Genomic DNA, 25,484 nt, shown 5'->3' with positions numbered 1-25,484 from the left:
GCCTTTTGGCTTATTTTAGTAAATACTTTTATGCACCGACCGAGAGTTTGCTTATGGAAAATACATCTCTCCGACGCTTCAAGTTCCTTAGTACTGAGAGTTTTTGCTTTCTTAGGTTTCTGTCTGGTCCCTGACGAGAACCAATGAGTTTGAAAGAGCTGTCGGGCCAGCCGAAACCTTATCAAAATGAACCAATAGGAGGTGAATATATGGATGCTTGGACAAGTGTGCATGCCACGTATAAGGTTCATTTAGGGCAACTCGTACTATGCCGGCGAGTGTATTCCCGTAAGCTCTCTGGTCAAATTTCGCATGAAACTTTTACAGTGTCTCTATTCAGCTCTGAAATAATGTTGGATTTAACATCCACTTAATTTTTGTAATTAAATACAGATCTTTGTTATATTCCCACGATTTCTCAACTATTTGTCATAAAGTGAAAATCTAATCCTGATAGCCTCTATTTGGCCTGAATCCAGCTTGTTCTTCACCAAGCTTCCCTTCCACAGTCCTTCTCAACTCATTCTCAAGTATACTTGCATAAATCTTACCAGGAACACTCAGTAGGGAAATACCTCTGTAATTCTCACATTCAGTTTTATTTCCTTTTTTTTATATGGGTACTATGAGAGCTCTACTCCAATCATCTGGAATTCGTCCCTCTGTCCAGGCCTTCTGATCTGCGAAGTGCAGCCACTGCAAGACTTTTATACTTCCATACTTGAGCATTTCTGGTCGAATATCATCTACTCCAGCTGACTTTCCACATTTCAGACTTGTGATGGCTTTTTCTGCTTCAAGTATGGATATGTATTTCTGATTGCACCTGTTGAGTATTTTTTACCACTTTGCTGTCACTGTTGTTTCATTTAGCAATTTTTCAAAATAATTACTCCATACATCAAGGATATTTTTCCCCACTTCAGTTTTCATGTCACCTTTATCATCTCTTATTCCTTTTACAGCACTCTTTCCTCCATTTCTGAACTTCTTCAACAACCTCCAGAATATCTTGCCACCTTCTTGATTTTATTTTCTATGTTCTTACCAAAGTCTTCCCATGACTTTAGTTTAGCTAGTTTTACATGGTGTTTAGCTTTCTTACATTTGTCTCGGTATTCTCTAAGAGCTCAAGCTGACTTATTTGCCAGGAACTTTTAATACGGTTTCTTCTTTTCCTTCACAGCCTCTTTAATTTCATGTGTCCAGCATGGAGTTGTGATTTTTCTGTTCTTGAAGACAACCTCATCACATGCCTCTCTTGCTGAATCAATCAATATTTTCTGCAGGGCTTACCACTGAATCAACAAGGTTTGGTTCCTGTTCTCAAACTTTTTCATTTTTTTCTTGAATAATATTTGTGTATATTAGTCTATAGTTCACATCTGAAAACTGCTGAACTTTTATTTGTTTTAAAACTTTCTTACATGTTCTTATTTTCAATATGAAATTCAATTTTAACATGCTCAAGACTAAATGGGGATTACTTCCAATTTCCAATCCTCTGTACACTCTAGTTTGCTGCACCAGTAAGAAAACATCACTGTTAATAATAATATAGTCAATGAGACTGTTCTTATTCCTTGCCTCCTCTCCATGTAAAGTTGTGCAGATTTTTATGTTGGAATATTGTGTTAGTAATAACCAGTCCATGTCCTGAGCAGAAATCCAAGAGGTGTTTGCCATTATTATTATCTTTGCACATTTCTCCAAATTTTTCCAAAATATTTCTGTTTGTCTGGCAATCATTTCGTACTCTGCTATTTAAATCTCCAATGAGGACCTTCTTTTTTATTTTATTTTATTTTTTTACTGTGTCAGTTGCTTTCTCGAAAGGCCTCAAACAATTCCTCCACTTCTACCTTAATAGAACGTCTGTGGGTCCGTAGACACAAATGAGTCTCATTCTCCAGTTCCCCATTCTGATATTTGCCCACATCACTCAACTTGCCTCAAGATTAGCCTCATATTTAATGTTGAACTATAGCTACTCCTTCTTTTCCCCTGATTGTTATTGCCAGAATATAACATTTTGTATTTATTGCTTAGAAAGATCTCACCAGTTTTTGTCTTTTTTGTTTCAGTCACTCCTGCTATGTTGATCTAGTAGTTATCCAATTCTTCTGCTAGTTCCATTTCTTTGCCATTCAGGCTTCTTATGTTTTACTGGTGATGTTGAGTTGGAATGTGTGTAACGATTTTTTTTTTTAACATTACTAGAAATTGGTATTAACAATAGTGGATGGGTTTACCAGTATTTTTACACGTGTCATCAACATCATCAAAGCAAAAAAACATATCACTATCCTCTGAACTTTCAACTCTTGGATCAGCAACTTTAGCAACAGCATTGTTGTCGAAGTTGTTAGCACTATCTGAACCTCGTTTACTTTCCTGTGAATATTCATAATTTGACTTCACAGCCTTGGTGAAGATGCCCATTTTGGTGAATGGGCATCCTCACCAAGGCTGTTGTTTACTGTGAACCTTTTATGACTTAAGGATACATTAAAAATAAAAATTGGTAAGGCTGCTGAGATGGCAGTGGATCCTGTCATTTGGAAGCCAACATAAATTTACAGCTTTACTGCAGTATTTAAAAGTTGATGAGGATATTTATACATCTACTGTTTCATGGATAGAAGAATGGTGAAGTATATATATATATGATATTACTGTTCAATGGGTTAAAACAATTCCATAAACAAGTTGGCTAAAAGTGGAGTTAGTGACCAGCCAACTACTGGGCCTCCATTTTTGCTCATAGAATTTGTCTTGAAATAGGAATAGTGTGCTTAATGTAGTGTTCAGATATATTCATAGTGGTTAAGTAAAATAGTTTTTGTTATAGTCCTACAGTTTCTCTTTGGTGTACATTATTGAACAAGTTGATGTCCAGGTCTTGCTAGCAGATCAGAAATCTCCATAGCTCAGTTTTGATGATGCCTATTGTTTGGAAAGACCTCTGTTCAAATCCTGTCTAGGGCTAGAAGAACCTTCGTGAAGGCTTTTTCAGCTGAAGTTGAATAACCTGTCTCATATGGAAGTGGCAGGATATCTTGTTGAATAGACATACTGTCTAGATGAACACACAATTTACAGATGTAATACACTGTTCTCATAGATTGGTTGCTTTAGCCGTAATCCAGTAGTCCAGAGGATTCTATTACAATATCCTTAATTTGTTTTTATGTAGGTATTTGTCTGTGCCTATAAGTGGAGCTACCAGCTTGTGAGGTATTTAGAGAGAGAAGAGGGAAAATAAATATCTGGCATCTACTGTGCTACATGGCTGTATATCTTGCTTGTGTATCTCTGGAATTCTGTAAATTATGAGAGCTAGTTGATGCTTAGAGGTGAGATTCTTCTGGGTATCTACAGTCGAGTCTACGAAATCTTTAAGCAAATAAAATTGTTAGTCATGTTGTGGTCATGTCAGGTGAACTTGTGGTCCAGTTGATTGTAGGTGTTTATAGCATTACCTTTGTGTGCTGCTAATACTACAATCTTCATGTTGTGTCATATTTTCTGAAGCATTCACTGTTCTATTTTGAGATATTTCTGCGTGGCTGTTTGCATGCAGATAAATCTGTAGGGTCTTGTGGCAATTTCCTTAGTCCCTTCTCTACATTAGCAATAAAGTCAGCCTTGGAGATGTTACATGGAGATAAGGCAAATAAATTATAATAGACAAAAAATTCTTGATTTAATCCTATACCCAAGTGTAAGCAAATAAAGTTAGCTCATGAAGTATCTTCGTGAATAAGCTACCTGTATATATAGACTGTTGTGGAGATAGAGAAAGCTTTAGACAAAATATTAAATTCATTGTTTATAAGCACAAGTAAAGAAGTATTAATCACAGATTTGTGAGCTAAGGCAGTGTTCTTTCTTAGCCAATAATTTTTTTGAATTTTTCCTTTAGTTTGTTTTTTATTGACTGTGGAAATTGAAAAAGTTTTATTTGAAGAGAGTCTTTCTGTGATGTTTCATAATTCTGTAGGTAGGGAAGTCACTAGCAGAAAGAGCAAGTCTCTTCATCAGTTTGGAACAATTGAAAACCAGTAGCACTAAAATCCTCTGTTTGCGGGTAGATTTTAGATGCTTGCTTGGAATTAAATATATGGTTTAATCTTAAGAACCCAGGGATCATATCATTTGAATATTTCACTGTGAGTTCATTTCTTGTTTTGTAGACTTCTGTAGATAGAAAACAAACATGGAAACTGTTTGTGGAACAGTTTAAGTTTAATACTCTACCAGTTCCATATGCATTATTGCTGTCCTGATTGGTCGAGTGATTAACGTATCCGCTCTCCAGCCGAAAGGCTGTGGGTTCGAATTCTGCCGTGGGCATGGATGTTTGTGATTGTCTTTGAAAATATTAGTTGTGGTGGTGGTGGTGGTGGGCAGTAGATGATGTGGTTCGCTGGGTATTCGTTGGTGGATTGAGTGATTGAGACAGACTTGTGGAGTGAGTGCCCTCCATCGATGAGTCTTTGGACTACCTGGAGATGTGATGTAATAATAATAATAATTAATTTGAAACATACTAATAGCAATGCATGCATGCACTCAAACCACATTATGATCATCATCATTATTACATTGCATCTTCATGGACAAGAACTTATTGCAGTAGGGCACTCCACCCACCATTTTCACATTTCTACAAACCATGCATACCATTTATATTATGATGGCTAGAAATGTTATGATAAGGATGCCTGAGATCTGCTTCCATCAGGTTTTTTTATGAAAGACAACCAAACCTGATGTAGAATCATACTGTTTCTTGTTATGTTGATTAGGTTTTTTTTTTTTAACATTTCTGATGTCTCTTTGAAGGTACTCTGATGAAAAAATTTCATCAGAGCACATTGTTGTCAGTTACAATTTAAATTATTTTCCTCAGTTGTGTAGTTTAGTGCTGTGTGCCTATCACAGTTATAATTTGGCACTGATAATAATACTGGTAAAACCAGTGAAATATAGGTGATTTTAATAATTTGTGCCCCCCCCCACCTCTCTTGGTGCTGTTCATACTGCAAAACATTATTATAAATCATCAATGCATTTCTATACTATTTACTCTATGGACTCTGAACTTCAACTTCCTATCTACTGAAACTCTGGGATCCCTAGCCTGATAAGTTTCTTTTAACATAATCTCATGAATATAATATGACATTGACTGTATCATTACATCAAAGTGCATAACTTTAAATTTACTAACATCAAGCCATTTTGACATGCCCACAGTTCCTGTCAATTAAAATTATTCCACAAGTACTGCATATCATCTACATTCCTGATTATCTTGCTTATCTTTGCATCATGAGCAAACAGCTGTATGTCACCTGTCAAATCATTTTGAATGTCATTAATGTAAGGATTGAATAACAGTGAACCAAGGACTGATCAGTATGGTACACCATTGGTCACATTAAATCATGCAGACTCACATCACTTCATAAGCCATTTATTAATATCTGTCAGTCAGACATCTCTTATCTACGCTAATATTTTTTAGTCTATTCCCTTATTCTCCAATTTATGCAACAGCATTCCATGTTGGATCCTGTCAAAAGCCAAGAGTATCACGGTGTATCCATTCTCCTTGTCTAACTCATGATAACATTATTATAAAATGCACATAAGTTGCTTAAACATGACCTTCCCTTAGTAAACCCATGTTCATTGCAATTTATAAATTCTTTGTCATTCCATTTCTGTATGCGAGTTCTTTTCATTGGAGGATATCCAATTTTTCAGAATTACATTTTGAAAAATTGGATATCCTCCAACTTTTCAGAATCTTCATCACCACTCCAGAGATACTGATATGCCGATATTTAAACACGCCAGTCTTTGCACTACCCTATTACAGTGGAATTATATATTCTTTCCTCTCCTGTGAAATATTGTCTTTTCTGAGGTTCAAATTATGTTATCTGGCCATTTAAGTTGAATGCCATTTCAGCATCTGTGCTGATAACTCATCAGTCCTTATTGTCAAATTCTTATTCAGTTTCTGCAATAGTTCTAATAACTTCTGATAACAGATGAACCATCTCTACTGCATCTCATCTGTATACCATCTGCATTCATTTGAGCTATTCTTTCATGCTCATTCTTTCTACTGAAACTCTTGGATCCCTAGCCTGATCAGTTTCTTCTAGCATAATCTCACAAATATAATATGGCATTGGCTGTATTATAATCAATAAACTACCATTTATTTCTTTTCAGTTCTGTTAAGAAACTGAACTTCCTGAAAAGTTTTGATAAAAAGTTTTGAATAGGTATAAATTTTGATGTATACCTATTATTGAATGTTCCTAGGATTTTAGACTATTCTGCTCAACTATGTTATCGTGATTCCATATCTGCTCTTAATCTTTCTGTAGTCTGTGTGCTTTTGTTCCTTCTCTCAAGTCATACTAATATACTCACAACATGCTGATTGAAAATTCATTTATTTTTAATTATAGCTTAACAATAAAATTCATTCTGTTTTTTTTAGATGGCAGAGCCAGTTTCTTTTCATACTCAGACTTAGCTTTCCATACAGTTGGTGTAACTCTTCTGGTTTCCTCCTTATAATTTTCATACCTTGATATCATCCTTATGCACAGTATTCCTTCCACATGATCTTTTCTTTATTTTTTCCTTCATAAGAATCTCTTGCTTTTGCTTAATAGGATTGCACATCCATTTTTATTTAACTTCTACTCTATTTATTCTTTGAACTCTAGGGATATTCACATGCACTGCCAATATCCTTCCCATCTATCAATATATACTACATTATTTATTACAAAAACCACCATTGTTCAGAAAAAGTGATATTGGTTTAAAATTATATCGTATGACATTTCAACCACCATATCACGATTATCCTTAGGAGCATATATTCTGTATGATATATATAACTTATATGAAAATCATTTGACAGTAACTATACGTACTGAAATGTTATGGATAATTATTATATGCTGTGAAATTCCTGATAAATATATGAGAATTATAAAAAATATATATAAAAAAGAAAAAGTTGGATATCCTCCAAAAATTATGATATGTATCATAATTAATCCAAAATAAAGTTCTTCAGTAGCAGTGTGAAACACCTTGATGTTATATCGATCAGAAACATTGAAATTAATTCACATTATCACTACAACATTATAATTTGAATCAGTGTACTACTGTTTATTTTATTCCCTTTGTAGGAAATTCTGTTTTTAACACTGTTTATTAATGCTAAATTTTGATGTATACCTATTACTGAATGTTTCTAGGATTTTAGACTGTTCTGCTCTACTATATTATCATGATTCCATATCTGCTTTTAATCTTTCTGTAGTCCATGTGCTTTTGTTCCTTCTCTCAAGTCATACTAAAATACTCACAACATGCTGATTGAAAATTCTTTTATTTTTAGGTTATCCCATGATTTCACAATGTTTGAAATAATATATATACTTTCAAAAAGCAGTTGGTATTTATATTTTCATAATGTAAACATATCTTAATTAAAAACAAATATTCACACTATCAAGTTGGGATTATCCTCTCAAATAAATTCTGACCATTTATTTTGCTGATATGATTTGCTCTAATGATTTATTTATAAATATAGCTTGAACTATTTTGTTTCATATTTATTATTAAAGGACTTAAATTTGGTTCCTGTTGATTTCATAATATTCTAAGAGAATTCTACACCAATAGAATCCATAAGAAAGAACTTGAAAAATTTGTATCGTTGAAGTTAGATCTGCTTATTAATTAGATCTGCTTAATTTACTGTACTAATGTTTATTTTTATTGCACCTTAGCCTGTTATGCATTTCATTTACAAGCACTTTCAGAAATAGTGGGGGTGGACTTTAGACTAATTTTTTTTAAGGAAATATCTTAAATTAATTTTTTATTATTATGACTAATTTTGGCAGTTAATACTTCTCATCTTTTGGATAGTTTGTTCTGTTTTGCACATTTTAACTCCATTCTTGCAAAAAAAAAAAAAAAAAAGTATTTATTTCATTTTATTTTATTTTTAAGCTATCCCATGAGCGTGAGGAAGCAGAGAGAAGAGAACTGCAGAAATTAATTATGGGAGAGGATAGTTTTAATGATGAGAAGAAAAAGAGGGACAGAGGTAGTAACAGCAGAAGAAAAAAAAAATTATTAAATCTAAATATGAATTTTTCTTATCTCATATGTTTGATATTTTCATCAAACCTATGAGATAAATGAATTTAAAACTATAAGTTTCAAGTTAATTTTATCCCTATGAATATATTTATTTGTATGTATTATTTGTTATTCTGCTTCATAGTTTACTTGCAAATCAATAAAAACTTTTATCATGGCATTATTTATAAGTAATTCATGTGAGCTTGACTTCAGTCTTTTAGGAGTTTAGATAAACATGAAAATAGACTAGACTTTATGTTATTATTATTAAAACATTGCAAATGGATTTGATCAAATATATTGCTCATATTTAACTACATAGGACAAGTTGATAGTGTATAAAAAATGTTTGACTGGTTTCATAAAATAACTATTTCACATCTTCAGGAGGTAATAGTGAATAAAACAAATAATTAAGCTACAAGCAGTTAAAGATTCACAATGCTAAATATCACCTTCTTGTAGTTGTGTGAAAATAAACATTTTTAACTATAAACTTGTTCTGTGTGGTTAAATACTATTATATTTGGTCATGTCCTAGAAGTCTTTGAAATTAAATTGCAAATGGATTATTAAAAGAAAGGATAATAAAATCCATTGATATCCATATAATAAAATCCACAGTGCTTTTGACAACACTTAATTAAAATTTATATAACTGCTGTTTCGAAATATTTACCAGAACAGAAACAAAGAATACTAGGTTATATCATGTTTAATAGATATGTTTTTTTGCTAGTAGATCTCATTTGGTGCACATATAATAAATATAATAAAAGAACTAAAAATGCTTTGACTTTGATTAAAATTAAACCTTATTTTCCTGCATGGCTATAAAATTTGAATGGATACTCTCCTTTCTTTTAATAATTTTCAGAGTTTGAGTCTTTTCAGCTGTGTTCTTCAATTTCAAATGGATACATTCAGTTTAAGTTTTCTTTTACACATTTGTTATTTCATTATTGCTACTGCAATAGTAAGTTTTTTCTTTTGAAATTTAACTTTCACATATATAAATTAAGAAAGCTAGTTTAATTACATAACAGAAGAATAACAATGAGAGAGGAAATTTTATTAGTTATTAGATTACATTAGAGAATATACTACTTTTTTGCACATCTGTATTCTGGCTTCTTCACAGCTATAATAGAACAAATCAAGAAAATAAGTGATGTTAAAACAAAAATTGTTAGCACAGAAACAAAGAAATTAAATGAGACTGCACTGATGCGTGGCATCAACTGTCTCTTTGAGAGTCTATAGGTGATTGTTGAATAGTAAACTAAATTCTGATATCAAGAGATCTAATTAGCAGTTTCTGGGTATCATTCAGGATGAGACCTCATTCTCTGTTAAGGGACCACATGAATGCATGACTGTAGTAAATTTCTTAATTTTCTGAGGAAAAAAAATTTTCTTCTAAATAGAGCAAATGACTTATTGACAGACTTTTCTTTTCTTTTTTTGTTATCAGCATTGCCGATATGTTCCTTTTTTTCTCAATTTAAAACAACTTGTCTGATCTATGTAGGCTAGACCACAGGCACATGGGATCCTATAAGCACACTGGTTATGATATATTTGGCTCTCAACTTGTATGCTACCCAAATGTTCTGATTTTTAAGCAAGGCAGCAATCTTGATGGCTAGATTTTAAATATATAGGATGAAAATCAAGTCACTGTACCAGATATCTTGATTTTTGCAAATAGGATTCAGTATACATTATAATTTCCTCAAAAATGATAGTTTTAAATAACCAACATATAACCCTTCCTACCAGAAAAGTTTGACATTCTTCTTTAAATTTGTCATCATTATTTAAAATAGAAATTGCACACCATTTGTAAGAGTATGGATTATGTCCAGTTTTTGGGGAGGGTGGTGAAGGGATGAAGCATGAAAGTAACATCTACTCCAGTATGGGTGGGCTTATGGAGTACCTCTAACAAAACACCATTATTCTTCTTTGTTTATTTTTGCGACTCAAACATCCAAAAAAAGGTAGTGCCTTCATTCTCCAAATCCAATATGAAATGTATATTGAGATGAAAGAAATTAAGAGAATCAAAGAGCCATTATAAAAAAGCAGATGTCATGCTTCCAAACTAAAAATACCAATAAAATATCATGAGTCAGAAAATATAAAAAGAATCTGTGAATTATAGGGAAAATACTGTTTTCTCTGGGAGACTTCAATGGAAGTATTTAAAATAATTCACAGCATGTACAATTTGTGATATTGGTCTTGATAATACTAGTATTGTTTTGTTTAAAAGCCACTACCTCTAAAGATTCCATATTGTTGCATTTTATTAGTGCTTTCATTCTACTCTGTCTTTTTATTTATTTATTTTTATATATCATTTCACATCATACCTAATTCTGACTCTTTTTTTTTTTTTTTGTCTCAGGAATACTCCTTTGTACCTAAAATAGTAGAAATATGCGATAGGAAAGAGATGGAATAAAGGCAGAAGTGAGAGTGGGCTAAAAACAAGTGCTTGTGAAGAAGAAATTGCAATTAATGAAAAAATATAATCATGAAAGAAAAATGAAAGTGCCCAATCCTTTTAATAGATTGAGATGAAAATACTTGCAGGCAGTTGTTTTTTTTTTGTGTGTGTGTGTGTGTGTGTGTGTGTGTGTGTGTGTGTGTGTGTGTGTGTGTGTGTGTGTGTGTGTGTGTGTGTGTGTGTGTTGTTGTTTCTTTGTTTTGTTTTGTGTGTGTGGACATGCTTTTACTTCTAAACAGAACTATAATGTACTGCATTGAACACGTGCTTTTTTTTTTTTTTATAATATTACATATACAATAACAAATCACAGTTAAGTTGAAATAGCACACTTATTCCCAGCATATGTGTGAATAAATAAATAATTAGTGTACCTAAGTATTGTAAGTTTTTTTGTTTTTTTTTTAATATATGAAAGAGTTGTTAGAAGAAGCAAAAATGAAGAGTAAAAAAAAGTAAAGATTGTGAGTTTTCTGCCTTGGTATGATTGGGTGGAATTGAGAAGAAGGGCCATAATTGCCAATGAGAAGATTGTGCAGTTTATAGATGTATGAAGTGAAGTGAATTTGATTGAGGTAAGGACCTTTATATGCCTGGTGAACTGCACTTATTTGGTTTTGGAGTTAGATGTTTGGAGAAAGTGTTGTTTATTGAAAGTGCGGAAGTGCAAAACCAGGGAAACTAGAGATATTAAGGCAAAGCAATCAAGCACGTGTTTACCCACTCCTGGGACAAATGAGTGCGAGTGCAAGAAGGACTGTGCAGAAATATGGGTGCAGGAATGATTGTGAAGAGCTGGATCAAGTTTCCCAGGTTTCAAATTTGAATGGGCAGGTGATAACATTACATAAGGGTAAATGTAAGCCCAAGGGGAGGATGCATGTACACAAATGCTTGAAGTATCAAAAATAAAGGAGAATAGTTTTTGGCATTGGTTAGCTCGAGTTGTCCCAAAATTATTGCCATCAGTAAGACATAGTTGTCAGAGAATGATTTAGTTAAGGGATAGAATGTAAAGGATATTGTATTTTCAGAAAAGAAAGAGGAAATAGAGCAGGAGGAGTGTTATTAATGATAACTGAAGAATTTCAACCATCAAAACTAGAAGTTAAGAAAGATTGTTGATCTAGGAAATGATTCACTTGAGGCAGGACAAAATATATTGTTGGTTGCCACTATAGAATTAGGGATCCAGAAGAAGAAGATGTGGATGACATGCATCAGCAGATTAGCACAATGAGTACAGGCTGAGCAATTACCATCGGAGATATAAATTGGAAGGGGAAAGGGCACATGGTGAAATGGAATTTATGTAGATACTAGGGGATAATTATCTTAGTAATTATCCCTTAGTACCTCCAGCACGTGATGGAGGGTACCAGGAGTTTGAAAGTGTTGGATCTGGTAATAGCATCAGAAGATCTATCTATAACTACAGTAGGAACCCTACCTCTGACCAGGTAACATGACCATGCAGTCTCTTGTCCTGAGAGGTTTCTTGACATTTGGAAATTTCAGTCAAGAAATGTTTTCTGCAGAACTAAAAAAGTTGATGATTATGACAGACAGGAGGCAACTTGGAGCAGTGACATGCATAAGAAACTATATGGAATGAATATTATTAGTGCATGGGAAGTGGTCAAGGATCATTAGGCAGTATCAGAATGAATACTTAGGGATTAAGTGGATGAGTAGCAATATAAAACAGGAGCTGCAAAAAAAAAAAAGAAAGCATTGTAGAAGGAATATAAACAAAAAGGAGATCAGCATGCTCATGAGCAATATAAAGCACAAGCAAGAAAGGTAACTAGTATAGTAAGGAAGGCTAAATCAGATTTTGAGAGAAAATTAGTTAAGCAGGTCAAAGTAAATTCAAAAAAGTTTTTTTGCTACATAGCAAGTAAGAGAAAGAATGATTATAGAAAGATTACTTTACTCAGTGCTGATGGTAAGAAAGTGATAGAAGCAGAAGAAATAATTAAGTTACTAAGTGATCACTTTGCAAGGGTATATCATCCAGGTGGTGTCATTGCAGTTACTGATGTGATGAGACTGGTGTGAGAATTGGGTAGATGAACTGGAGGTACTCAGTATATTGAAAAATATTAGTATGAATACAGCAGTGGGCCTGGATGGTATGTCAGCTCGTGTGCTATGAGAATATTCCAGTGAACTGGCAGTGCTTCTGATGAATTTGGTTAATCTAAGTTCCAAGGGAGTGGGAAAAGGGTAAGATAGTATCATTACATAAAGGTGGCTCCAAGACAGTAGCATATTACAGACTAATTAGCATCTCTGGAGTGGTTTAAAGTATGGGAAAAGTTGGTTAAAAGTAAAATTCAGAAATGAGTAGATAGGAATATGATACTCTATGGGGGGGGGGGGGCAGCATGTAAAAGGCAGGTCCTGCCTCAGTGATTTATTCACATTTTATTATAAGGTAGAAGTGGAAAATTAGATAAAAGTAATGCCTACACTGTGATACTGCTGGACTTTGCAAATGCATATGACAGAATACTGCATGGAAAACTACTACAGAGTTGGAGCAAATGGAAATGGATATTTGGCTGGTGGCATGGATTTGGGGAGGGGAGGGGGTGATAAACAGATATTTCAGAGTAGTGTATAGTGGAGTGGAATCGAGGTAAATGAGGTGACTAGTGAAATGCTCCAGGGCTCTGTACAAGGATCACTGCTCTTTAATTAGTACATTAATGATACAGTGGAAGATTTGAGCTGGTATATTCAGTTGTTTGCTGATAATGCAAAACTGGGGAAGGCAATAGTCAAAAAAGTGATACAGATATCTTACAGGATGACTTAAATAAATTGGCAGTGTGGCGAAGGACAATGGTTATCAGTTTACTGTTGTAAAATATAAGGTAATGTATTTATCACCTTTCTAGGCCAGGAAGGTGACTCAGTTGGTAAGGACAACAAAAGTGCAGTTAGAGCAAGCAGATATTAAGAATGAAGTATGATTATGGTAAGAAGATGATAACGTATGAAAATAGTATATTGATTGCTGTTGCAGAGCACATAGTTTGAGCCATTCGGTGATCATCAGGGTGTTTCATCCTCATCAGTATGAAATTGTGAGAAACTCAAGTGTAGAGAAAATAGTAGAGGATAGCTTAATTGTTAGTGTGGAGGAGATATAAAAGGAATTAAATAAGCTTGATGTCCATAAGGCAATAGGATTTGATGATATTTCATGTGTTTTAAGGAACTGTACCAGGGAATTGGTGATAGCATAGACATACTGTTTAATAAGAGTCTAACAACAGCACAAATTACAAGGGAATGGAAACAAGATAAAATTATTCCATGCAGAAAGGTAGTAATAAGGCTTGACTGCAAATCATTGGTCATTCTATGCCTGGAGATATGTTTAAAGTATACTGAGGAGAATAGCAAGAGTTAGAATACAGAAATGGGTTGATAATAGCAGTATATTTTCTGACATTGTTGCATGAGTTTGGTAAAGAGAAATTGTATTTTACAAATTTGCTTATGTTCTCTAGCAAGGTGACAAATGAATAGAGCATGGGGAGATGCATACACAGTATTATACTTAGATTTTGCAAAGTCTTTTTGATAGATTTGCTACATGACAAGCCATTGACTAAATTGAAATGGATAGGATTGGATAAGACTGTTAAGTTGAGTAAGTGACTAGCTGTCAGATGTGTAGCAGGGGGTCTTTTTGGGGAGCCATTGTTTTAAACTTGTATATTAATGATATTGGGATGGGCTTAACTGGAGATTTGCAACTGTTTGCAGATGATGCAAAAGTTGGGAAGAATGTAGAAGGGTCAAGCAGATGTGGCCTTATAGGAGGACTTGAATAGATAGTAGTGGGTATGGAATTACTAGTTCAGTATTGCAAAGTTTAAGGCTCTGAAATTTGGTAAGCAATTATGGAATGCAAAGTATACACTTGTTGGAGAAACTTTGAAACAGGTAGATTTGATGAAAGATCTGGGAGTGGTGGCCAAGTATCTGAATTTTAGTAGCCACATCGCACAAGTTGCTAAGTTGTCACATTGGATTATAGTTATGATGTTAAGGACTTTGGCATGCAGAAATAACGAGGTTGTGGTTCCATTGTATAATGCCTTGATCAGGCTTCGTATGGATGATTTTGAACAGATTTGATTGTCTAGTTTTTATGATGATGAGGATATTTTAAAAAGGATACAGAGAGGTAAGGAAAACTTTATATGAGTTCTGATAGTAGGGAGATGATAGAAAAAATTACAGAAAGAATAATTGTAGACAATATGAAAAGAGTAAATGATAGTCCATAAAATATGAATAAGAGTATAGAAGTAGCTAGAAGAATTGACAGAAAGGCGTGAAATAGTGTGCTTCCATATCAACCTTTACAGGACACCTTAACCTAGAATGACTGGGGGAACAATTGTCATTTGTTCTCTTTCCTGATGTACCTCATCAAGAAGGAGAATAAAAGAAAAAGTGGATGGGACAAGTATGAAAAACCGAGAAACTGAAAGTAAGCAGATGGTATTGCATAGAGATTTGATAAGAGGTGTATTTTAATGAGAAAGTGATGAAAGCACGTGTCCCAGATCTGATGATCAAGGATGGTAGCAAAGCTGTTAGTTTACAGAGGGAAGAAGTAAAAGAATTGATCATTTTGGCTGGCATGAATAATTCAAAAGGTGAGAAATATGCAATGAGAGAAGATATGAAAGAGTTGTTGATAGAAGCGAAAAAGAAGAGTGATAAAGTAAAGATTTTGAAACTGCTGCCTTGGTATGATAGAACTGAATTGAGAATGATCATGATTGCTAATGAGAAGATTGTGGGAGGAAGCGTGCAGTTTATAGATGAAATGATTGGAGTAAATTTGATGAACAAAAGGATGTGTATATATATATATATATATATGTATATATATATATATATATGTTTAGTGAGATGTTTAGAGAGAGTGTTGTTCATTGAGGGGTTGGAAGTGCAAAATCAGAAGAAGTAGAAGTATTAGGAATGGGTGCAGTCAAGTGTGGCTTCAGCCATCCCTAAAACAATTGGGTATGTACAGAATTGAGTATGCAATGTTGAATACAGTTTCAGATATTTCAAATCTAAATGGGTTCGTAATGACATTACACAAGGGAAACTGCAGGTCCAAAGGATGTTTGAAATATATGTACACAAATGTCAGAAGTATCAGAAATAAAGGAGAAGAGTTTTTGGCATTGGTTAGCTCGATTATGCAAAAAATTATCAGCATCAGTGAGACCTTGCTGACAAAATATGATATGGTTACATGGATATAATGTAAAAGGTATTGTGTTTTCTGAGATAACAGAAGGAATAGGACAGGAGGTGGGGTATTGCTGATGATAACTGAAGAATTCAACCAACAAAATTAGAAGTTAAAGAGGATTTGGGAAGATAATTCATTTGATATGATCTGGTGCAAGATAGAGGCCAGTATAACAAAATATATTGCTGTCTGTTATTATAGACTAGTAGGCACACAGGAAGATGCGGATACCATGCATTGGCAAATTAGCACAATGAGTGCAGGCTGAGCAATTATTAGTGGGGTGGGGGGCTTCAACTATGGGGACATAGATTGGTGGGAGAAAAGGAGGGCACGGCAAGATGGAAGTAAAATTTATATAGTTGCTAATGGATACTTACTAGATATATATCATTAATCGATAATTGGAGGAACCAGGGAAATGCTGGATGTGGTAATAGCATCAAAAGATATATCTATAACTGGTGTAGACACTCTGCAACCAGTCAGGGAGAGTGACATGAGTCTTGTTCTGGGAGGTTGTAAAATATGTGGAATTCTCTATCAAGAAAAGGGCTATGTTGAACTATAAAGCTGATAATTATGACAGACTTAGGAAGCATCTCTGAAGGAGTGCCATGGCTTGAGAAGCTACAAAGAAAGAATGTCAGTAGTGCACTTGAAGTGGTCTGGGATTGTTTGAGAGAAGCAGTACCAGATTGCATATCCATAGCAAGGAGGATTAACCAAGTGGGGGTTAAATGGATGAGTAGAGATATAAAGCAAGAGCTGCAAAAAAAAGAAAACATTATTGAGGAAATACAAAGAAAAAGGTGATCAGCATACTCATAAGCAGTACAAAGTGTGGTAAGAAAGGCCATATCAGATTATGAGAGAAAATTAGCTAAACCAAAGTAAATCCAAAAGATCGTTTTCATTTTGCAGCAAGTAAGAGGAAGAATGACTACGGAAGGTTGACCTTAATCAGTGCTGATGGTAAGAAGGTGACAGAAGCAAAAGAAATAGTTGAGTTGCTTAGTGATCACTTTGCAGAGATTTTGCAGTTGCTGATGTGACAGACTGATGTGCAGAATTGAGGTAGATGAACAGAATGGCTCAGCATATTGCAAATCAGCAAGAATCTAGCAGTGGGACTGGATAGCATGTTGGTCTGTGTGCCACACAAATGCACAGGTGAACTGGCAGTGTTCCAAGGGAGTGGTAAGAAGTGATAGTTCCGTTACATACTGGTAATTCCAATTCAAAAGTAGCAAATTACAGACCACTTAACATCTCAGGAGTGGTGGTTAAAATATTGAAAAAATGATTAAAGATAAATTGGCATATGGGCAAAGGATATTGATTGTTAATTTAATGTTGCAAAATGTTAGGTTATGCACTTTAAGTTGAAAAGTTTGCATACTGTGTATCACATTGATGGTACTGAATTGCAGGAAATTGATGAGGTGCAGAATTTAGGGACTTGGATGTAATGGTGAAGAGACAGAGAGAGAGAGAGAGAGAGAGAGAGAGCTGACATCTGGTTCATATTGCAAAAGTTGCTAAAATAGCTGAAAGGATCAGTGTGTAGTAGTTTGGAAATTAGGAGGTAGTGAAGAGGATTCAGAAATGAGTGACCAAGCTTGTGACTGTTCTGTGGAATGCTGCATATGAGGATAGGTTGAAGATGTGTGGTTTGTAAAGTTTAGTTGATAGGTAGAAAAGAGGAGCAATGATAGAAATTTATAAGTTATTAAAAAGGTTCTATAATGTTGACAGATAGGAAATATTTCACTATATGACAAATTGAATGAGAGAACTAGAGGTCAGCCTTTGAAGTTGTGTGGTTAATAAAGGTGTACAGGCTAGATTTTTACCTGAGGCTAGACTTTTATCTTCTTGGAGAGTGGTATGTGAGTGGAATGGATTTCCAGAATTAGTTGCGAGTGCCCCGACAGTGAATGAATTTCATGGGACGTTTGATAGATATATTATGGGCATCTCAATGCAGACAGAAGACTCTCCCAATGAGTCTTCTGTCTGCATTGAGAAGCCCTTATAATACGAATAATCGAATTACTGAATGATCACTGTGTGATTGTGCATCATCCAGGTGATGATAATGTGATGACTGAGACATTAATTGATATGAGCATAAATGTAGAATTGAATTGTAGGTGTTTAGAATAAGAAGTAATTTCAACATGAATGCATCCATGGGTTTGGATGGGATATCTGCCCATGTGCTGCAAAGAGTACCAGATAGTATCCCTAACCAAGCATATAAGTCATCTGCCTCAGTAGCCTAATTGACAAAAGTAACTTCTTACAACATAGGCTGCAGATTCAAATCCCTCACAACACATGGATGTTTGTAAAGTCAAGTTTTGATCAAACTAACATAACAGCTTCTTGAGTTTGTGAGGTTTCTTTTAATTAAAAGAAAGGGAAAAAAAACTTACATTATAGAAATGAAGCTCCATGGATAGGTAGCAAATTATAGTCCAGTTATTTTTATCATTTTCAAAGTAATGGTTAAAGTATTGAAAAATTGGTTAAGGGCAGAATCCAATGTGTGGATAGAAATATGATACTCTGTAGGAGACATCATAATTTTCTTTTCTTTTTTTATCCCCTTTTGCAAAATTTAAACATTAAAAGTTTGGTTTGAACCTCAGTTGAGTTGTAATGACATATTTTAGTAAATACCTTGTATATCAGTATGATGAAAGATTAAGATGCAATAGGCATTGCAATTAATGTTAAAAATAGAAAAATATTTTCTTAATTTTTTTAACCAGAATTTTGAATAATCATTACTGTATACAAGATATCCAAATATCTTTCTTTAGGCTCTTTATGCCTTGTAAGTTAGTTACTCCTTAAAAATTTCTCATTATCACATAAAAAAATCCAGTTATGGAGATTGTAAAAAAAAAAAAAAAAAATCTCTAGTATTAGTTCATTGTTCCACTATAATATTTCTATACCTTAGAATTATCACAGTTTTCCTAAACATATGAAATTATTCCATTTATGTTAGTAGCTGTAATTATAAGCAGTGATCAGATTGAAGGAATCTCAGCAGGTTTTCCAATCTCTTTGACCTTAGATATGCACATCTTGAACCTGCACTCACCATTTGTCCATGTGGTTACATTATGTGGATGTCAGCAGTTATTGCATTCATGTCAGGACGATCAGAACTCTCTCACCATCACATCACTGTAACTATCTGGCAAGGCAAGAGAAAATACTGTGCCCTGCAGAAATTTCCACTTGAAAAAGGGAAAAAAAAACATTTTTTTAGAGGTCAGGCAAATAGAATAATGGTTGATCAAATCATTATCACTTTGGTATACTTTTTAAATGTAATATAGCTTGTCTTTGTATATATATATATATGTTTCGATCTTCATATTAAGGTCATCATGTCAGGAAATTAAAGTAAATATTTCTAACAAGGTTGTAGTCTCCATAATTTGCCGAAATGATTGCTGATCACTGTGTAACACTAAAGGAAAGGATTCTCATAATTGATGGAGATTTGACACACAAGTGGTATAATCACTATGGCAAACTAAAGATATGTATTTCTGTTTTGATTAATCGACTGACATTTTTGAAATAATGTAGAGATAGCAATCTTATTCCCAACTGCAGCTAAAAAGTTAATTCACCTCGGCAAAAGCACTAAGAATTTATAACCGCATGGAGAATGCAATACTCAGAAAAGCAAATTCAAACTACTGTCAAAAACTTAGCATTTGTCAAAATCAGATTCTGAATTTAAAATTTTAAAACTTTTCAGTTGTACCATCATTTAATATTGTGTTTTATTTTTTTTCCTGCCAACCTTGCAGAGAACACTTGTTTTGCTAATCTTTCCTCTCCCCTTCTGTTTAAGTGAATATACCACCTGAGATTAGCTCTGCTAACACATTCCTGGATGCTAACAGTGTCAAGTTCTTTCCTATTAAAAACGAGGATATTAGGAAAGAACTTAACATTGTTAGCATCCAGGAATGTGTTAGCAGAGCTAATCTCAGGTGGTATGGTCACTTAAACAGAATAGGAGTGGAAAGATTAACAAAACAAGTGTTCTCTGCCAGGCTGGCAGGAAAAAGACTCAGAGGAAGACTAAGATGTAGGTGGATTGATACAGTAAAAAGTGCCTTAGAAGATAGAAATATAAGATCTGATAATGTTGGAGTCTTGACAGGTAACAGACTGATTTGGAGGAAAATTGTAGATAAGAAGTTAGTAATGATGCAAGTTTTTCATGTAGTACTTTCGTATCCTGTACACCCCTTGAGGGTACACAGGAGGAATTTGATAATGATGATGATGATGAAATTTTTCATTATTTAAATCCAGATATTTGGGATGTTCTTGGGATGATTAATGACAACTCAGTTAAACATATCCTAGAAATAAAGTAAAACTTATAGCCAAATTTCTTAGACTGACATGCCAGTGATAACAGGAGCAACGAACTACTAACAAGAGGATAATAGCCACCAACCAGAATTAAGTGATAATAGGAGCAATCAACTGCCTTCAAAGAACAGTCATGTGATTAACCTTTCTAGCCATGACCTGAACGATGAACTCTTGCTACTTAGGCTTAAACTTTGCTGTGGCACCCAGGACTGTTAACAAATTGGATTTTATACACTATATAATTGAAAGAAACATAAGATTTCTTTCAACCACCATAGTTGATAAAATACAATTAGAAACCTCTAACATTTTAAGCACTACTAAAGCAATAACTACCAACCTGACCAAAACTGAATTGGCAGCTATGAAATCTTTAAAAGCAAGTCAGGACATAGTAATTAATAGGGGCAATAAAGGCAGTGCTGTGGTTATTTTAAACTGAACAACTTAATTAGAAAGATGAATCAGCCTCAGACAGCAGCACCTATCAACTTGTGAAATATAACCAAACTAATTGGATTAAAAAAAAAAAAAGTACAGAAGAATTACTTAAATCAGTCACATCCTGACCCACAGATACAAATAAAAAAACTACTTCTTCACTATGCTTGTTCCCCCAAGAATTTATGGTTTGCCCAAGTTCACAAGCAGAACCACTTTCACTGATAGTTGGAGATATCAACAGCTCCAATTCTCATTTAGCCAGAAACTAGTGTCAACACTCATGGAGCTGATAGGTCATTCCCCCCTTCTATATTACAAATGCACAACACTTTGTAAACAAAATTAAGGACATCACACTTGAAAAAAAATTATTCATTAGCCACTTTTGATATCTCTTCCTTTTTCACAAATGTCCCAATCAGCAACACAATTCTTCTTTACAGGACAAATTCCCACCTGATATCATGGTGCTCTTTGCCCATTTACTACATTCTGGCTATTTTGTGTGGCAAAATACTTTTAACCTGCAAAAAGAGGGAACAGCTGTGGGCTCACTGTTATTCCCCAGTTGCTTACTTTTACATGTAAACTTTTGAGCAATGTGCTCTAGATTCCTTTACTTGAAAACCAAAACGCTGGTTTAGCTGCAATATAAATGCATATAATTCAACATTGAAATTGGAAGTCAGAACATACTTCCTTTTCTTGATACGTTCTTCACATGTCTTCCTTCCAGCAATCTTACCTACACTGTTTACCGTAAGCCTACACACATAAACATATACACATAAATTCTTACCACCACCCAACAGAAAAACTTGATGCCATTAACACACTAAAAAACATGGCTTTAAAGATTTGCTCCAGTGAGCAAGCACTTAAACATGAATTAAAGGTTATCAGCAATACCTTCCTGAAAAATGGCTACAGCAAAAAATCAACTAAATTCTTCACAAGGCTCCACTTAAAAATAAAATAAATAAATAAATTGCAATAAAACTGTAGCCATTCCGTGCATTAAAGGGATGTCAGATAAAATAAACAGAATACTACAAAAATACAATCTTAATACTACCTTTAAAACCTCCTGCAAAATTAAAGAGCTTACTCAACTCATCCAAGGATCCACTTCCTCCACGGGCCCACCCTGGAGTATAGTACACCGTATTCGATGCACCTAATTTGCCCTATATAGGTTAAAATTCCTATTCATACATACAATTCCTATCCAGAAAAAAAAAAAAACATGATTGGATTGGAGGAGCTATAGTGGAGGAAGTAGAGGAGACAAGAGATCTGGGGTTGATGATTGATAGAAACCTGATTTTTAGGGGTCATATTGCAAAGGTGGTGAAGGTAATGCAGAGGATTGCTGCAATACTGAGAAGGACGCTGACCTGCAGAGATAAGAGTTATCGTTCCATTGTAAGACCCTGTTCAGACCACACTTAGACTATTGTTCTCAAATTTTGTCCCCAGGATTTGAAGGGGATAAATTAACTGTGGAAAGGGTACAGAAATGAATAACAAAGATTGTTTGAGGACTGTACAATGTTAGTTATGAGGATTGACTGAAGGAATGTGGACTTCAGAGTTTGGTGGATAGAAGAAGAAGAAGGAGAGATGATATGATTGAGACTTTTAAACTGTTGAGAGGTGGTTACAGGGTTGACACTGGGGAGTTCTTTTGCTTGGTTGAACAGCGGGAAGGAGTGATGACAAGTGGCCATCCCTGGAAGTTACAAAAGGAAAGTGTGAGCAAGAGGGTGAGGAGTGGTTTCTTTGCATGGAGGGTAGTTGAACCATGGAATGCATTGCCTGATAGAGAGAGAGAGTGGTGAGAACGAGAACGGTGAATGAGTTTAAGGAGTGGTATGATAGACGTGTTTCCTAGGAGGGACCCCCCCCATAATGAGTCTTGATAGACTTTGTGTTTCTTAGGAAGGACCTCCTGCGATGAGTCTTTTGACTCCATGCAGGCCTGAATGATAATAATAACATTAAATTTAATAAAGATGGTAAATCTGGCTTCTCTGATTGTGCCCTGAATACTCGACATAGAATAGACTGCAAAGGCACCTATGGTTTATATCACACCAAAACATGGTATGATATAATTTAAAGAGGCCTGTGAAATTCTTATTGCCCACCCTAATCTTAACAATAACAACAGTCTAAAAATCCCAAGAATATGAATGGCACATATTCTACCCACATTACCTTTTGGTCTAAGAGTTGATTATAATTAGGACTGTAGTAATGTAGGATCTTAACTTTAATATAACAAATACATGTGTTAAATAATTGATTTCACCATGAATTTTGCTGGATTAAAAGTATTTATATGAATTTGGTCTATAGCTTTGATGTAGTTTTTTTTTTTTTTTTCACTAGAGATCAGGCCAGTTGAGAATAATGGTTGATCAAATCATTGTCACTTGGGCATACTGTTTGAAATATAATATAGCTTGTCTTAGTGTGTGTGTGTGCTCCAGGTGATGACCTTAATATGAAGGTCGAAACATCTGGAAATTAAAATAATTATTCTTAACACAGTTGTAGTCTCCGTTATTTAGTGAAGTGAATGCTGATCACCATGTAACACTAAAGGAAAGGACTGGTCTTCTGCTTTTCCTCCCCCATGGTATCCAGTTCTTTACTTACCATAAAGAGCCAAGAGGCTATTTTTCTAGCAGCGTAAATTAAGTTAAGGGGATAATAAATCCTTCATTGTTTTAAAGCCGGATACGAAACTCGGAGATCGAAATCTAAGAGTTTCATGCCGAAGAACTATCGTCGAGTCCAAGCATAAGTCATCACGTGGGTAGTACAACACTAGGGCAACTCGTTGCAAAGGTGGAGCAAGATCCGTCACTATCCTTAATATTTTCTCATAATGTAAAACGCAGCTCCTAGGAGATGTATTACTGTTTTACATTATGAGGAGAGGTCACTACCCATACCGGTTTTGACCTTTATTGAGGTCTCATCAGTGAGTAGGTAGACCTGGAATACCAAGGTTTAAGTGAACCGAACTTACATATACCCCTCTTATCTCTTTATTGTAGTAATAATAATATATGGGTACACCGGTCTATCAAGGCGTTAGTATATGTAAGTTCGGTTCACTTAAACCTTAGTATTCCAGGTCTACCTACTCACTGATGAGACCTCAATAAAGGTCGAAACCGGTATGGGTAGTGACCTCTCCTCATAATGTAAAACAGTAACACATCTCCTAGGAGCTGCGTTTTACATTATGAGAAAATATTAAGGATAGTGACGGAACTTGCTCCACCTTTGCAACGAGTTGCCCTAGTGTTGTACTACCCAGGTGATGACTTACGTTTGGAACTTGCCGATAGTTCTTCGGCATGAAACTCTTAGATTTCGATCTCCAAGTTTCGTATCCGACTTTAAAATAATGAGGGATTTATTATCCCCTTAACTTAAGTTCTTTACTTACTTTGCCCATTCTGTTAACTTGCATTCTTTCTATTTTATTTATTCATTCTTCTTTTCATTTTTCGATCCAATCATTTATCGGTTTTATTTTATTATTTTCTTTGATTTGTTAGTTCCTAAGGCTGAGAGAAAAGTACATCTTAAACACATTATATAATTTCATTCAAATTAGCACAGATATTTCATACTGAAACTGACAGTAAGAAACATTAGTGTGGAACAAACAAATAAGCAAGCAGATAATTGAGAGAGACAGAATACAAGGCAAATACAATGATGATCTGTTAACAGCAAGTCCTGCTTTTTAAAAGGATTATATGAAACATATAATAAATCATTTGTGATATTTACCCAGGGATAAGAATCTCCCGAACTTTTGGGAGAAAATGAGGCACTCATTTAACACGTTTGCTGGCACGCTACTTCGGCATAGTCTGTTTCTGTACGCTGAGCAATTTCACTTCTTCAAGGTCAGTACGGTAATCTCATTGCCAGCGGTAAACGTCATATGAATATACTCATAGTTGGCTTGTGCAGAGCATATACCATCTATGAGAATACACAGTTTTGATGCTAGCTCCACAAGCCAAGCATTTTCACTTCTTCAAGGTCAGTACAGTAATCTCGTTGCCGGCGGTAAGCGTCATATGAGTATACTCGTAGCTGGCTTGTGTAACTGGTTTACCAACTATGAGTATACTCGTAGTTGGCAGCGAACGTGTTAATCAAATTAAGTCAGTGTAACAGGGTTTCTGAACTTTCTTTGAAGAGGCATTCATATTTAAAACTACTTCTGTGGAGAGGTGAGCCTTGTTCCATACCTTTCAGCCATGTATCAACTGGTTCACTCTCTTTTTCTAATTATGATAAACCAACTGCACACTGGAAGACACTTGTGTAAATAGTTACCTCATCATCAAGCCCAATAGTATGGGCTTCTCAAAACACTAACTCATAGAACCAGGACTATATGTTCTAATGACAAAGCTCTTGCCTCAGAACCCAACTACCCTGCCACACTTTAAGCTAATGGCTACAAACCCCTATAAAATAAATAAAATACTGCATACTTATTCTTTTCCTAATACACAAGGCCAATGCACTGTTATTCCTGTTCCATATGTTCGGGACAGAAAT

General features: G+C 34.7%; 1 protein-coding gene across 1 annotated transcript in view; it reads left to right on the top strand.

Moving 5' to 3' along the window:
• LOC150107422 (transcription initiation factor TFIID subunit 1-like) overlaps nt 1–25,484 on the top strand; it is a 960,372-nt gene that overhangs the window by 680,660 nt on the left and 254,228 nt on the right. The window contains exon 28 of the mRNA XM_090391850.1: nt 8,071–8,167. Within this exon, the coding sequence (XP_090247976.1) occupies nt 8,071–8,167 (97 nt within the window). The remainder of the gene's footprint in view (nt 1–8,070; nt 8,168–25,484) is intronic.

Source organism: Typopeltis vanoorti, chromosome 4 (genome assembly GCF_054136105.1).
Source record: "Typopeltis vanoorti isolate ZY-2024b chromosome 4, IOZ_Tvanoo_1.0, whole genome shotgun sequence".
Classification (NCBI taxonomy): domain Eukaryota; kingdom Metazoa; phylum Arthropoda; class Arachnida; order Uropygi; family Thelyphonidae; genus Typopeltis; species Typopeltis vanoorti.
This window is presented reverse-complemented; position numbering and strand designations above follow the sequence as displayed.